Raw genomic sequence first — 14,837 nt, forward strand, 5'->3', positions numbered from 1 at the left:
ACACCGTTTGTGTTCGCTGTTAAAGTGTAATGTGCTACGTTGCTGAGCCTACCATAAACATGAGACACCACATCCCACAGTAGTTGAACATATCGTCGGCCACTCAAGAAGCGAAGAAAGAAACCAGCCAGTCAGAGTGAACTCCTATTCAACATCAAAAGATCAAGGTTTGATCTTACCGGCACATAAAATAACCTTTGTGCATCTGCGCGCGATTTCCCATCATGAGACCGCCCCACGCGTAGTAACAGATCCCGTGCCACTAACACAACTCAATGTCTTACAATTTAACATGGACCAGGACCTCAAACGTACACCTTACGAATCCCAAGAATGAGTAAAATCAAGGCTTGTTCGGAAGTTTCTTTGTTTGAAATCAGAGCCCGTCTCGGGATGAGTTCTCATGTAGTGGTCATGCGTATAGCAATGGAAGAAATGGCATCATCGAGTTATCTACCGAGAAGTACATATTGATAGATTATATATAAACCTCCGTCTTCATACTATGCTAGTAATATCCCAATAATCTCCGTTTGATCGACTCTTGTGATGATCGATGCCCAACAGCTGGTATTTGATATGGAGGTCCGTTCCACCCCTCCTTAACAGCCACCCACTTATACCAAACAGCCCCGATCTCTCATCCCATCATGGACCGACACTCCCCTCCCGAGCATAACCCTCTCCGCAAGCGGTCTCCTCGTCCTAGCCGATCTCCGCACAATATCCCGTAGAACAGCTCTCACCGGCGGTGCCTCTTGGGTGGACGCCTTCGTCCTCGCCCCCGGCTTACACTACCAACAAGCATGCGACGACCTCGAACGCGAAGCCCCCGTTGGTTTAATGGCGATGTCCACACAAGCACTCGGTGAAATGCAGTATGCTGTTAAGAATACAATGACGGCGAGTTACCTCAAGAGTTTGTGTAAAGATGGCGAGGACAGCATCACTTTAAACGTGGGGATAGATACGCCGTGGGATGTGGTCAAGATTATTGGGAAAGCGCTTGAGAAGAAGAAGATCGCCGACGAGGAGGAAGACGACGACGATGCGGATCACGATGATTGGAATTCACTCTCTGATGTCGACTGGCTCAGTCATCTCCTCTACCTCGGCAGCCCCATCATAACACTATCGTCTATATCCTTCATGGTCATTCTAGAAGATTGGTGGGGTCTGGCCATAATGCTCACACTGATAATCTCACGCATTCTCAACATCTGGGCCATAAAACAACGCATGACACACTCAGAACCTACCCCCGAGAGCCTTATCATGACAGAGTACCGCATCGATTTCGGCGGAGGACACAGCGTGCGTCTTCGCGGCCCGGATGCAGATCTACAAGCCATCGTAACGCACGCTTGGTTACGTGCGCAGTCGGTCCTTGAGGGCTATCTTGAAGCGGTGGCTAAGCTGATGGTGTACATGTCTGCTGCGCTGGGAGGAAACATGACGCAGGCGGGTGCGATTGTGCTTATTGGATTGTTGCTTGGGAGTGCAGCGCTGCTGGGGTTGAGTAATGCACATGCTCGAGGCTTTCGCATGCATGGCCGATATGCGATGCCAGAGAGGAAGAAAGCAAAGATGATTCAAGAGTCCCTTGCTACGAGTAGAAATAGCGTTTCAGCAAGAGAAGCAAGTGGCGGATTAGTTTAACATACTCGATTGATATTTATATGCAAGACTGAACTTGTAATAGACATAATTTGTATTCCCTGTTGTCCATGAAATCATTAGAGCTAATTGGCCCTGAAAATAACCGTATTATACAAACTCCATCTCTTATTGCCATCGCCCCAGAATCGACATCCAATCAGGGTTGTGAATAGGCCTCATCCAAGAGCCTATTAGCTCGTGGGTGCCTCGAGAGAAGCGATATCGACCTCCTTCTTAATCTCTTCCTCCTTCTTTTCTGCCTCAGTCTTCATAGGCTCCAGCACTGTGGGGGCCTCTACAGAAGGGGCTTCAAGGACAGGGTCACTGGGCTTTTCTTCCTCAGCAGCCATAGGCTCAGTAACCATGGGCTCATCGACTGGTTCTTGCGGAGCCTCTGATGGTATTGAGGCTGGCTCGGGGGGTACATCGGCCGCTGCTTCTGTAGGTGCCTCTGTAGGTACTTCTACAGGTGCTTCTACACGTGCATCTACACGTGCCTCGACACTTGGCTTGACCTCAGTCTCAGCAACAGGCTTGGGTCCAGACTCAGCGGCAGGCTCTTCGATAGGTTCAGCAACAGGTTCGACAGTGGGTTCAATGTCCATCTCTGTAGGAGCCTCAGGCACAGACTCTTCCACTGGCGCAGGTACTGGTGGAGTTGGCAAATCTTCCTTGATGGCCTCTATGTCTGCATGCTCTTGATCAAGCTTATCCATCAAGCTGGCCATCACATCAGGAGATTCTCCCTTGGTAACTTCTTCAACAGCGGGAGGAATGGACTCCTCCTTGACCTCTGGTTGAGGTGGCGTTGGTGACTTGGCCTCCTCTCCAGCAGACTCTTGCAAGGTAGTTTCAGCAGGAGGCTCTGCTGGGGGCTCAACAATTGAAGGAGGAGCAGTTGGAATATCAGGAACGTCAGAGACAGGTGCAGTGATCGAAGCTGAGTCATCGGGTCTGATGCTATCTTCTGTCAAACCAGTATCCTTTTGTTCCAGTTGCGGTCTTGATGGAAGAGCTTCTTCACCAGATAGGATGTCAAAGGGAAGCTTGGCCTCACTTCCAGGGGCAGAATGTCCTTGTCCACCAGAGCTTCCCGGAGGTGAAGCAGCAATATTACCAACTTCTTCAGGTGGAGGAGGCAGCAGCGCTTCATTATCAGTTGGCTCCAACATGGGAATATCGCGATCAGTTGCAGCTTCAGGGGCCTCTCCTACAATCGTCGATGGCGGCTCGGCCACGGTTGACTCAGCAGGTTCAGCCGCGGGTCCTACTACTGGCGGTTGGTCAATTCCGAACGCAGCATTCGCAGCCGTTTTCAGAATGTGCTCTTCATCAACTCCCGATGCATGAGGTTCGTTGTCATTAACAGGGGGTTCTAGGGATGCCTCTTTGAGGTTTTCCTCGGTCAATTGAGGCTCCTTCTTCTCATCAATATCCGCGAAAGGTGCGTTAAGTGATTCCTGGAGCATCTGCTCTGTGTCCTCCTTTGTAGGCGAGGGCATGACAACGTTCTTGAGAGGACTGCCTTCAACCCTTGATTCTTCAGGCGTGAGGGCAGGTGGCGCTAGGTTTGCAGCGCTTTCTTGTGCAGGTTCGGAAGAATCGTTTTCCATAACAATATCAGTGTCTTCGTTTGCGGGAGCAACAGCAACAGCAACAGGGGGTTCAGCTGGAGCAGGCACAGGAGCAGGAGCCGGGGCGGGAGCAGCCTCGGTGGTCGTTGTGGGGGCAGCATCCGTCATTTCGTGATCTTGCTGCTTGTTGTTTTCACCGCCCGTTTGACCGTCCGCCGGAGCTGGTGTTCCGTCACCATCTTCAGCTTCATCACCTTCGTCATCTTCTCCATCTTCATCGTCATCGTCATCATCCGCATCGACCATTGAACTGTCCCGATTGGCCGAGTCTTCGCGCTCTTGTTTAATAGCCTATAAAAAGTCAGTAACCGGGTAGAACAAATCTGCAGATCCCAACGTACAGCTTCTGCAGGGTTCTCAGGCTTGACGGGAACGGCAGGGGTGGCACCATCTGTAGTTCCAGCGGGTGCCACGACGGGAGCTCCAGCTTCAGGCAGAGGGTTCTTGATCTTCTTCTTTCCGCGACCAGGACCAGCCTTGGTCTTTCTCTTGGGAGGTGGAGGTCGTCGTCGGTTGGGCACAGGTGTTGTAGCAAGAGGCTCTAAGCCGGCGGCAGGCGCAGGTTCGATTCTGGTTGAAACGATTTCGCCCTGAACCTTCTGACCCTCGCCTAGGGTGACCTCCTCTGTATATGGGTTTCCAGCGGCATCGATTCTCCTGATAGTCGCCCTCGTAACCGTTGGTCCCTGGACCTTTTCTTCGACTGTCCGACTGGCGATTGTCACGGTGTTCTTTTGTCGCTTGGCGAGGTGCGACGCACCAGAATTATCAAGGTTTCGTGGCAGCTGCTTCCAGACCTTGACACTGAACCCTCTAGCGCCTGTGTCTTCCTCTTTCTTCTCTGTCTTCTCAGGAGCTGCATCAGCGTCGTTCTCCTCCTCTTCGGCTGGCGCAGGTCTTTTGTACAGTCGTCCGGATCGCGCGGCGGCAAGAAGCTCCTGGCTGTGTGCGGGAAGCAGATGCGAGTCCTTTGGCATGCCATGGGGCAGATCGATTGACCAGACATCATTTTGTTGACTTTGTTCTTGCTGTTGCGGCGGCGCAACGCTTATCCATTCTTGTCGCCATTGTCGCACGGGCAGACCTTTAAATCGTTAACACGCGTCGTCGTCGGGCGCACTCAAAATCATCATACCTTCAAAATCGTCATGCTCGGCGTACCCAGCTCGATTGGCGCGACGCGTCTAATTAAGTTTAGTGATTGATTGCATGCGCAGGGGAAGCAAACGGGGACTCACTCCAGGCGCCATCGCTGCTGATGCAAGACGGAAATGACTTGTATACTATCTATGATAATGACATAAAACAAATGCTCTACTCAAATTCGATTGGGATGTTTGCGCTGTCGTAAGATATGTTCTTGGAGAATTAGTTGTACGAGGCTGAGTCGCGATTCGCGATGGCTGTCAAATGTCATTGTTGTTGACCAATTGAATTCGCCGTTCCCCGCTGACGTAATACACTTTGAAGGAATCTGGAGTCGACGACCTTTGAAGTACAGATGAAAAGGTTACTGAGAGCTTTATTTTCTCGTTGATAGTCTAAATATGATGTATAGCATCTGTTAGTACTTATCTCTTTTTGTTTCCTAGGCTCCTCCTGTGAATACCCTTCCCATGGTCTATCCACCGCATCGGCAAACCACATAAACCAGCACCATCATTGGACACAACAATAACTAAAGGGCGAAATGGAGTCAAGATTGTGATTCTTCGTCTAATACTCGAGCCTCGGTACGCTCCCTCCAACCTAAAGGCATCCCTCATGGCTCGTTGACGCCTTTGATCCTTGGTATCTGATACATATACATTATCCCCAAACCCATGCTACTGTACACTCGAGTCGTCTCTTTTATATTTTATCCAGTCGTTTCAAGTTTTCGTGATGGCGAATCATCTTTAGTCGTAACTGAAGAAATAATTAGCAATTGGTGGCGATAGCTTCGTTTTTTCCTGCTTACCCCTGCTCCTTCTGTCTGAGAATCTCCTGGTTGTTGCCCGTCTGCTTGCCCTGGTTGAAGTTAGGATACCAGTAATATGGCGTCTGTAGGCATAACTTACCGAGATACCACCCTCAACGACTAACCGGTCGATTTGGTAGAACTGGCTGATGACTGTTTGTCGCTGCTCGCTGTCAGCAATTCGCCCTTGTTTTGAAACACACATGTATCCTCCACGCACCTTCAAGCTCTGAAGCTCCTTAATTCCATGCTGGACCAACTCCTGCACTTTTCGGCTATCCTGCTCGCCCTGGTGCTCTCGGAAAGCATCTCTCGTCCGTCGCTTCGCATACTCGCGGAAGTTGTACGCAGAGAACTGCGAACCTTGCCGTAATAATTGGCGGTACTGCGCAAACGAAATAATCAGCCATGATCAAATATTTGTCAAGGTGCATGGCTTTTTTGCCATCATCCCTGCAGATTTGCTGAAGGGCGGCAATTCCCTCTGCGCGGGAGGGGACAACTCACGAGTGATCGGACTTGCTGCGACATATCACCTTTAATTGTGCTAGCGACAGACATTTGTTGTGAGTTGTAGGTTGGAGGGGAAATCGACTACCAAGTAGATTTGCGACGGCTTGGAGATGTCCGATGATGCAAGGCATTTGGATTTGGACTGCGAGCTCGGTGTTAGTCGGCGCGGAGAAATTTGCCGCTCCGGCCGGGTTCTTCGGGGAAGAGAATTCGTACTGTGTGTTACACCTGTTGCATTGTGATGAATACAGTGCGTTGTTCTATCATTAATCGGTATCATCCTCCGTAATGTCGGGAAATTAATAATCTGATAATGAAGCCTCAATATAATATTATTGATACCAAGGGGATTCATGTAGTTCTTTATCTTTCACTAAACTCGAACTCATCAGAACGGCGTTGCCTTTTACCCGATTTACTCAACTACATCGGTAGAATTAATATGAGTTTTGGTTGTTCACAAAACAGGAAAGGTGTAATCAACTTGCTTCTACATAACATTACAATCAGGACCGCAAGGCCTTATCATACCATAGATCCTAACAGATACTCTAGTTTTTACAGTGAGCAATGTCCATGCCTCTCGCTAAGAACCTTCAAACTCATCATGAGTTTCAGCTACCCTATAGACATAGAGTACTTAAGAACACATACTCTTAACTTTAAGACATGGTAATAATAACTAGAGACAAGTCGGAGAGAAAAAGGGCTGCAATACTCTTTCTGCTGTTCATTGGCCTTCATTGTATTCTTTCAAGATGCGAGAAACCTAACTGTCAACTCTCACTTTACTTCAGCAGCCACCCACTTACACCAAGACCCTTGACCAGCTGATATCCCGACTCTTTCCAACGAGGCTAGCCCATATGTTCAGTCAACATCATATCATTCGATTTCTCATCTAGAATTACTAGTTATACCAACTTGCATCCCTTACATGTAGTGCCAACGCCACTTGTCTCTGATGCTAGAGGTAACTCCCCTTGGCAGGATCTTGTTCCCCCAGCCATCGGTGTAATGAAAGTGAAAAAAGTTCAGCTAGAATCCAATTATCTAGAACAAATTTGCAGACTAGAGTCTTTCCTTGTCTCGGGCCAAGAAGCCGTTTCTCTCGACCGCGCTGTTCACCGTTGTGGCGGTCGGAACGGAGACGAGAACCTCATGCAAGGGAAAGCAATCTAAGTAATGAATGTCACTGCCTATTCTAGTTGCAGATGGGATCAAAAAGCCTATTGGGTTTGCAAGCCTACGATTAATCAGAAAACCCTAATTACAAGGTCGCATCGACCGGCAGAACTTCCCCAGCAAAAGAGGCTGATGCATGTCCCTCCGAATGCGGCCAGGTTGGTCAGACCAATATACCCTGTATATGTCGGATCGAGGCGACGATATAGCCTGGTTTAGTGACGAATGTTGCACTCGCGAAAGGGTTCCGGAGCCCCTTGCATTGTGGAAGCTCAAGAACTAGCGTCCATCTGCAGTTCCCATGTCCCTTGCGTCAGGTTCTGAGATGCAGCCACACTTTGATGCACGAACTTTTTCGATGAGATACATGCAAGTTACTCTGGACCGGTGAGATGCAACTCCAAGTGCGGCTTGCGGCATCCACGAGGGCCACTACGGATCTGAATTGTGATACTTGTGAAACCTGTCGTACGATTTGACTATTACCAGGATGGGTCAGGTTGGGAGAGAATATGCAATGAACGAGGCCAGCGACATGCGTGGTACAACGTTTTATGGGAGACCATTGAGCGTTGAGGCTGAGAAAAAGGGAACGGGTAGCAACATGAACTATTCCGAAACAAGGGGACTATGCGTATGTGCTCTAAGAGATTACATTAGGATATTTGAGCGTAAATTTTCTATGAGGCCTGCGCTTGTGGCAAATGTTTAACTAGTTTGCTTTTGAAGTAGATTACAGCTGTCAATGATGGAACGGAATTGGGCATCCTGCTTTGCCAGCTCTTCATCTTGTTGGTCATCTGAAGAAGTCGTCATGGATGAAATTGCCGTCTCGAGTGATTCCGACGGAATCCCATTGGTTTCGAGCAGATGGTCGAATCTTGTCTTCTCTCCGAGATCTGTGGACAGCTGGGCTATGAAGTTGTATCGTTTTTGGTTCAGGTTCGGTTTCACGATAGTAACAGTCTTGGTTGGTTGCTCGGCTGATAGTGGAGTTATGAAGAAGAGGTTGGTGACAGAGGCATTCAGATTGGCGACTTCGGTGGGATGGGCGTTCTCAGCCAGAGTCCATCGCAAGATCTTTCCCTTGGTGTGTCCAGACAGTATTGAAGTGCCGTCGTTTGTCAGAGCAATACACGATGGTAGTCCAAGTTCCGGATCTGAGACAGCGAGCGGTGTGTTGATCTGTACGACAATGGAAGGTTGCTCAGTGCTGCGGGAACCAAGCAACGGCTTGTCTCCATTTTTATAGTTCAACAAGGTAGACAGCACTATCTTCAGAAGACACAAAGAGCGCCCTGGCACTGGGATCGAGACGAGCACAGAGAGGAGTCGCAGGGAACAATACCGTACGGAGGAGCTGGCCGGTCTGATAGTTCCAGACAATGCATGTCTTGTCTTTACTGGCGGACACACATATGCCAGTTTCCGAATTGGTACCAGGACTGACAGTTAGACTTGTGATGGCACCGCGGTGATTGGAGAGTGTCAGATCGGGTTCCTGTTCGAGTTGGGCATCGAGCTCTAGAAGACGTGATAATGACCAGACGTTGATGTTGGAGTCATCAGATCCGGAAAGAATGTGATATGGCGTTACGGCCAAGCATGAGACAGCCTGAACGTGGCAAGGCGGCGTCGACACTTGTCGTCCGGTGCATGTCTGAATCACTTGTCAGTATTGGTAAACGATGATTTCATGATGGTGCCCAAGTGTGCACAACATGGAACGGTGCAGCAATGACGGGGCTGAGACTAACTAACCTCCCAAAGAAATAGTCTACCCTCGGTAGATCCCACAACCAAGACCTGACCAACAATGGCCAAGCAGCGGATCCTTTCGGGAAAGGGTACGAGAGCACAGGGAGCAACGGCAGTGTTGTGGTTGTCAGCTGGAATTGGGTAGACATGAACATGAGCCTTTTGGTCTTGTGCAGCAAAAATGTGAGTCTGGCTGACGGCCAGGCCGTTAACAGGGGCTGAACTCTTCTTGAAGGTTGACTTGATGGTGTGAGATGGTGTGAGGGAGTGAGAATACATGCCGACATCTTTGGAGACGGCGGTATTCGCGGCGAGAGGCGGACCAGAAACGGTCGATATGAACTTTTGAGATAACATTGTTTCAGGTGGTCCAAGTGAATGATCCGTATGTCCGTACAAGGCTGAGGTCTATTACTCTGAGGTGAGGAATGTATGTTGGTTCAGTTGCCGAGAGAGTGGATGTAGACACAGACACAGATACAGACACCCAAGAAGCCGGAATTGTTCAAAGCGAGGACGGATGTAATGCAGTTGGCTCTACAACGGCTTCGTTTCCCAAGAGGAAATTAAACTTGCTTGTTGGAGAAGAAGCAAACAAACCGGGAGAATGGATCCGTTGGTGGTGGTGCTGTAGATTGCTGGACTTGTAGCCTTGGTGTTGTTGAATTGGCCAATGAGGATGAGGGTCCAAGTTTTTTCAAGGTCCAGGCTTAGGTACCTAGATATTTGATGAGAGCCAAGATGAAACGAAACAAAGCGTCTGATGAAGGATTCCTTTAGTGCGTGTTTGCTTTGCACGAAGTATCAGAAAAGGGTGCCTTGCTTTAGTTGCAGAAGGGACTTTTTTTTCTTTCTTTGTCCTTGTTTGCTGCTAACTAAATTATGCACAAGCTTTGACGTTGTTCGCGAAGTTTTGCTTGCTTTTTTTTTGCTGCTAGGCTTGTGCCAGATTCAGCCGCGGGCGGTGAGCGTCTGATTTGACGCCAATGGAGTGGTCGCTGTGGGTGGGGCAATATCATTAGCACTTCAACAGTGCATTTACCCAAGTCTTACGGGGGACAGGGGACGGGGGACGGGACCTAGGATCGTGAGCTTCTGAATTAGATGGAGGAAGCTAAGGTATTCCCCCAAGCCTTCCCGTGTCGCTTGGATATTTCTGAGTAGTACCTGATTGTTCAAGCTAATCGCTAAACTAGCTGCGATAAATTGAAGCATTGGTAAAGTGTTCAAATTAATTGCTTGTTATTCCCGTCAATACCTACGATAATACTGAAGCAAATGCAATAATCGAGATTGGAAATCACACAAAAGAGGAAGTCGGTAGCACATGCCCGGGCTGCACTCCACAAAGATAATGCCCGTCATTCAGCGGGCAGGTACCCCTTCCCTTCTGTACTTGCCTCTGTAAAGCCTGGAATTAGGTGCATGCTGCCCGCAGAGTCCTTACATGAGGCATCTAGAGTTGTATTGCTTTTTCATCACTTGCATCATCCATTTCCTTGTCATCCATCCCTTACCTTGCTCCTTATCAATTGACTTTGATGAAACGATGTCTTGCCTATTGCTTCTCTGGCTGCATCTTTTCTTGTTCTTTGTCCTGATGCAATTCGTCACTCGAGGGATGTCTCGTCACATACCAGAACTACCCAAATAGCCAACTTTAACTCTGTCTGACATGCACCAGAGCTAGTTCCTTAAGCGATTCTAGGCCTTGCATGTCGTCTCCAACTGACAGAAGTGATGGATCGAATTTTGAGACGCTATCGCTTCGCTTGACCTCATCATGAAAACACATGGCCTTAGCTTGCACTGAGAAGTGATATCACTCCAGCCCATCATCTCGTCACTTTCTGCACTCTCTGTCTGCAGATACGACATAGATGCAGTTGATGATGGCCATGTGGAAACCGATAAGCGCAACGCTTACACGCATGTCAGGCCTGGCAGACCCAGTTATGATCCCCCTTACATGACACATCCCAGGGGGCCCCCTACCTTGTCAGGACGGACTACAGTTCTGGATTCTCCGCATCTGCAAATGGTTCCGATCCCCTGACAACGTTCAACATCGACCATTGCATTGTTGTCTCCCTGCTCACAGATCCCGCTACTGCTCTGAGTCTTCCCCGCTATGATTACCAATAACGTCCGGCTAGACCTGGCTTGGGCTTGTCGCCGTATTATTATTCAAGCCTGGACTTATCGCCCAGATCAGTGTTCGGAATGCATGCCAGTCCTTCGTTTCAGCCACAGAGCGATAGCCAACGCGAATACCAAGCTAATCGGGGCAAGATGATCACTCTTCGTGATCGCTTTCGGTGGCACTTTGGGATCAGACGCACAAGTTACTGAATTCTACTATTCCCGTATCGTCGGTCCACCAACTCCCACACTCCACACCTCTTTGATCCCAGTGACGCAGAGTTGGTAATCTGCTGGCGTCGACAAGTTCAGCCATCACAAGATTCTACACCCCTGTTGACACCGACTTGGTACAGAGCAACACTGGATGACGCTTATCCGAGCGCGGAAGCGTTTTCAGTCGTCTTTCTTGTTCTCGCCAGTCCACCCTATCATCGCTGGTCCTCATCTCAACCTGTCCTGGCAACTACTGTTCTCGGATGGCCGTTCGCGGAATTTACCTGCTCAAGATTTCTGTGAAAGCCATGAGCGTATTCATGCTCATATTATCTCGAGTGGAGACCTGTCACGACAGTGCCCAGCATCCCGAGATGGCAAGTTACAGTGCTTGGGTGTGCAACACTGTCTGATGCCCTTTTTGTTCTCCCTTGCACGTCTTGCCCGCGTCCTCTTTGATTTGGACAAGGATCAGCAGTGTTCAAAACTTTGGTCAAGACCCACTAGAGCTGCATCGATGCTTGGTGGTACAGAACTGGACAATTAACAACCCCGTTCTGTTATTTTGCTTTTTCGCGGCGCAACCATCACCTCTCCCGCCAACGCCACCTAGCTTCCCACCTCATTCCTTTCGTCAGGGCGCGGCCGTTAGTTACATTCATCTCACTCGGAGCCATAGTCATGGCTGTTGCCAAGCCAGAGTATCACGACCCTGGTGGTTACCTAGGTTCTATCATGTGCAACAGATCCCCCCATTCTCAACGGGACTGGTCTCTCGAAGCCCTGTTTCTTGTTTTCATCCATTGCATTTGTTTGACGCTGGTGCGCAGTACGTACTCAGAACTAGACTGAACGACACAATCTACTGTAAGAGCATAACAAGCCATCTTCCTCCCTCTGATTGTTTTGTCTCACCCTGCATGCCCGCTCTTATATCCACTATTCTCTACTGGCTTGAGATTAAGTTCCAGTCCAGATCAGATCATATAAGTGTTGCTGTACCCTTTGAGATCGTCTCTTCCAGATGCAAGTACAGTGAATCACGGTGCTAATTGTGTCTCTCGTTGTTGGGTTCGTCAGCACTGGGCTTAATTTTCCTCTTATATTTGTGCTTGTCCCGAGGATTCCAGTGCCCTACTTATACGGACAAGTCCTGCATTTCTCTACAGATTCGCGCCTGCTTGCGACACCTTTTACCTCTTGGAAAAGACAATCGGCTTCTAGCATGACAAGCTTGCTGCCTCTTTCATCGCCAACTCCACGTCCAGACACGCCTCCCATGCTTTTTGACCACCAAGTTCTCGAAGATATGATGGATTGCTTTCCGGAAATGCTCGCGAGGGATTTGGAAAGATCGAAACCGCTCTTTGAATCTAAGAATATGACTGCTGGTATGCCGTCCGGGCCTGTTTGGTTCGCAGAGAACCATATCAGTAACCAAAATTCATCACCGAGTCGAACTATCGCTTCTCCTTATCAATCAGGGTCTATCCTCGTGCAGAACTTAGGATCCATACAAGAACGACGGTCAATGGTCTCATTTCTCGAACACCGAGGACAAGAGATGGAGGAAGTGGAATCAGATGAGGAATCCGTATCACCGTCGGAGTCTTCTGCAGGCATCCCTGTCCCTTCTATCAAGTTGCGCGAGCAATCTATAGCTACAGCGGCAACCTCTCTCACCTCAGCAAGTGGCAATCCACCCTCCCCGAAAAGTCTATCACCCACCGAGCGAGGACACGAGTACAGCTGGATCGACGCTGATTCCGAGGCTGATGAAGAGGACGTCAGATCCGTGAACCGGGACCAATTAACCACACCGAGAGGGATGGCTGCTCTATCCCCACGACCACCTACACCAACCAACATTGAGTCAACATTTGATATCACAGTTATGATGAAGGCTCCCCAGCCTCGTCTACACAGAGCATGCTCGTACGCCGACGAGTCACCAAAGAGTTCGAAGCAACACAGAAGGCAAATCTCTTCCAAATCCTTGGATGCGCCAGTCATCCCTCCCAGGGTTGCATCTCTCGCAAGTACGACAGAATCAGCAAACACAACACCGCGACTTAGAACACCCGTGTATGATTCGCGGATAAGTCCCGACCGCCATGGTTACACCAAAAAATCATTCACCTCTTACCGCTTTCGTGACGAGACAGACAACAGTACAATTCTGTTAAAATCAGACTTTGGATCTATTGAGCTGGAGATTGAGGACGAAGATAGATACATGGATCATTATCCACCTCCTCCCCCATTGTCCCGACCAGAAACAGTTTACATCGAACAAACACCACCACCTTCGCCATTACCTACTGTCGAATCTTGGCTCAATGATTCGAATCCTCCTTGCATGCCCCAGATACCTGTCGACGATCTGGTCAAGGCCGTACCCCTTCCTCCTGATGTTATTGAGACGCTAAGAGTTTCAATCGCATGCTTCCCTGAGACAATGCTGCTTTCTTCGAGTTTGACTACAGAAACAATCCGGTCATACTCCAAAAAGGTCAGAAGCCCCTCGGTTGACAGCTGGGCTGAACCAGCGAGAGACTCATCGTCGTTGCACCCCCGAAAGTCGATCTGGAAGAAGGTCGTTTCACATGGTCGCGACTCAAGTGCCACCAGGCGTCACCGGTTGCATTCGTACGATAGCAACACTTCATCGGGTTCCGTCGCGCCCCCAGTACCTTGGGCCTCTCTGCGACATGTTTTTCCTGGTTGCTCAGACTATATCTGCGATGCTTTGTATGCTCACATCGTCGCATACAACTATGTATCACGGGTCCCCCGCAACCACCCCGCAGGAAACCGGGCGTCAACTCCAGACCCCAAGTCGCAGGGTGAAAACATTCCAAAGAAAGCTGCCTCAATTCTCGGGCTTAGCGCAATGCAAACGAACCCTACACCCAACGTTGGCCGATTCGCTAGGAAGTTTAGCTCTCCTCTTACAGCCATTGGCTTGGGCAAAGAGGAGACGTCGACCGTGACTAATCACGACAATGCGACACGAAATATCGAGTCAGGGCTGCTTCGCTGCATCTCTCGACTTGTCGGTACCGCAAAGATGATTACAGAGAATGGCACTGCAGAGGAAAGAATCATGGATACTGAGCCCCAGGCGGTGGACATGATGTTTGTGCGAAGCCTTTGTGAGATAGTCAGATTGTGCGAGGAGGTATCAAGTCCTCAGATGAACTAAGCTATTATGCTAGTTTCGAGTTTGTTCTGTGTGTCTGTATTCCAAAAGCGTGTACTGGAATGAGGCTTTGTGGTCGTATACCCTGATTGACAGGTTGGGGCTTTTCCTTGACCTTTGATGAAGTCGACAATTAGCCATATCGACTCTGAATAGACATACCACAACAATTTGCCGTCCTCAACTACCGCTATGTGACGTATTGATGATCCCATTTGCCTCCACCAACATCACCTCTTATCCATCCAACGTCGCCCCGAGTCCATGGTTCTGTCTCTCTCCCAACCCCAAGGTATCAGCAAACAAAGAAAGATTCTTTCTTGTTTAGAGTTTCCCGAGCGGGTAAGAAGGACCCCTGATCGACAATCAAAAGTTTATCATAAACCTGTTTATTCAGCTCGAGCGATGGCGTCTAGGTCTGACGTTAGTACATCGGCGATTTTGGCTCCCGTCCGCTAACACAATATAACTAGCACCTTCACGGCTGTGTTTGCGAAAATGGCGTACGTGTTTTATCCCTAAAAGAGAAGGGAAAATGAACATTTTCATACAGGGCTGCTTACACCGA

At 49.2% G+C, this 14,837-nt stretch overlaps 5 protein-coding genes across 5 annotated transcripts; 2 read left to right on the top strand and 3 right to left on the bottom strand.

The window, feature by feature from the left end:
- Nucleotides 1-579: 579 nt before the first annotated feature.
- Nucleotides 580-1,659, top strand: FGSG_00262 (uncharacterized protein; the record flags this gene model as incomplete). The annotated part of the gene is made up of 2 exons (XM_011317601.1): nucleotides 580-585; nucleotides 631-1,659. The coding sequence occupies 2 exons, from the start codon at nucleotides 580-582 to the stop codon at nucleotides 1,657-1,659; spliced, it is 1,035 nt and encodes a 344-aa protein (XP_011315903.1).
- An 81-nt stretch (nucleotides 1,660-1,740) lies between these two features.
- On the bottom strand, nucleotides 1,741-4,543 carry FGSG_00263 (uncharacterized protein; the record flags this gene model as incomplete). The annotated part of the gene is made up of 4 exons (XM_011317602.1): nucleotides 1,741-3,584; nucleotides 3,635-4,377; nucleotides 4,429-4,477; nucleotides 4,532-4,543. 4 exons carry the CDS (start codon nucleotides 4,541-4,543, stop codon nucleotides 1,851-1,853), a joined length of 2,538 nt encoding a protein of 845 aa, XP_011315904.1. The 3' UTR covers nucleotides 1,741-1,850.
- A 431-nt stretch (nucleotides 4,544-4,974) lies between these two features.
- Nucleotides 4,975-5,846, bottom strand: FGSG_00264 (uncharacterized protein). Its single transcript, XM_011317603.1, has 5 exons — nucleotides 5,761-5,846; nucleotides 5,474-5,638; nucleotides 5,354-5,416; nucleotides 5,254-5,303; nucleotides 4,975-5,201 (listed from the first exon to the last, which is right to left on the bottom strand). The coding sequence occupies exons 1-5, from the start codon at nucleotides 5,812-5,814 to the stop codon at nucleotides 5,192-5,194; spliced, it is 342 nt and encodes a 113-aa protein (XP_011315905.1). The 5' UTR covers nucleotides 5,815-5,846; the 3' UTR covers nucleotides 4,975-5,191.
- Nucleotides 5,847-7,659: 1,813 nt separating this feature from the next.
- On the bottom strand, nucleotides 7,660-9,066 carry FGSG_00265 (uncharacterized protein; the record flags this gene model as incomplete). The annotated part of the gene is made up of 3 exons (XM_011317604.1): nucleotides 7,660-8,189; nucleotides 8,368-8,611; nucleotides 8,713-9,066. 3 exons carry the CDS (start codon nucleotides 9,064-9,066, stop codon nucleotides 7,660-7,662), a joined length of 1,128 nt encoding a protein of 375 aa, XP_011315906.1.
- Nucleotides 9,067-12,292: 3,226 nt separating this feature from the next.
- On the top strand, nucleotides 12,293-14,272 carry FGSG_00266 (uncharacterized protein; the record flags this gene model as incomplete). Its single annotated transcript, XM_011317605.1, has 1 exon — nucleotides 12,293-14,272. One exon carries the CDS (start codon nucleotides 12,293-12,295, stop codon nucleotides 14,270-14,272), a length of 1,980 nt encoding a protein of 659 aa, XP_011315907.1.
- Nucleotides 14,273-14,837: the final 565 nt, after the last annotated feature.

The sequence above is a fragment of the Fusarium graminearum genome, chromosome 1 (genome assembly GCF_000240135.3).
Source record: "Fusarium graminearum PH-1 chromosome 1, whole genome shotgun sequence".
NCBI lineage: Eukaryota > Fungi > Ascomycota > Sordariomycetes > Hypocreales > Nectriaceae > Fusarium > Fusarium graminearum.

What these genes read in the sequence shown, in the direction of transcription:
- FGSG_00264 (XM_011317603.1), bottom strand. Translation starts at nt 5,814, where the DNA reads ATGTCTGTCGCTAGCACAATTAAAGGTGATATGTCGCAGCAAGTCCGA. An exon ending in CGCAGCAAGTCCGATCACTC is followed by an intron (nt 5,639 to 5,760) that starts GTGAGTTGTCCC and finishes TCGTTTGCGCAG; the next exon opens with TACCGCCAATTATTACGGCA. An exon ending in TCGTTGAGGGTGGTATCTCG is followed by an intron (nt 5,304 to 5,353) that starts GTAAGTTATGCC and finishes AACTTCAACCAG; the next exon opens with GGCAAGCAGACGGGCAACAA.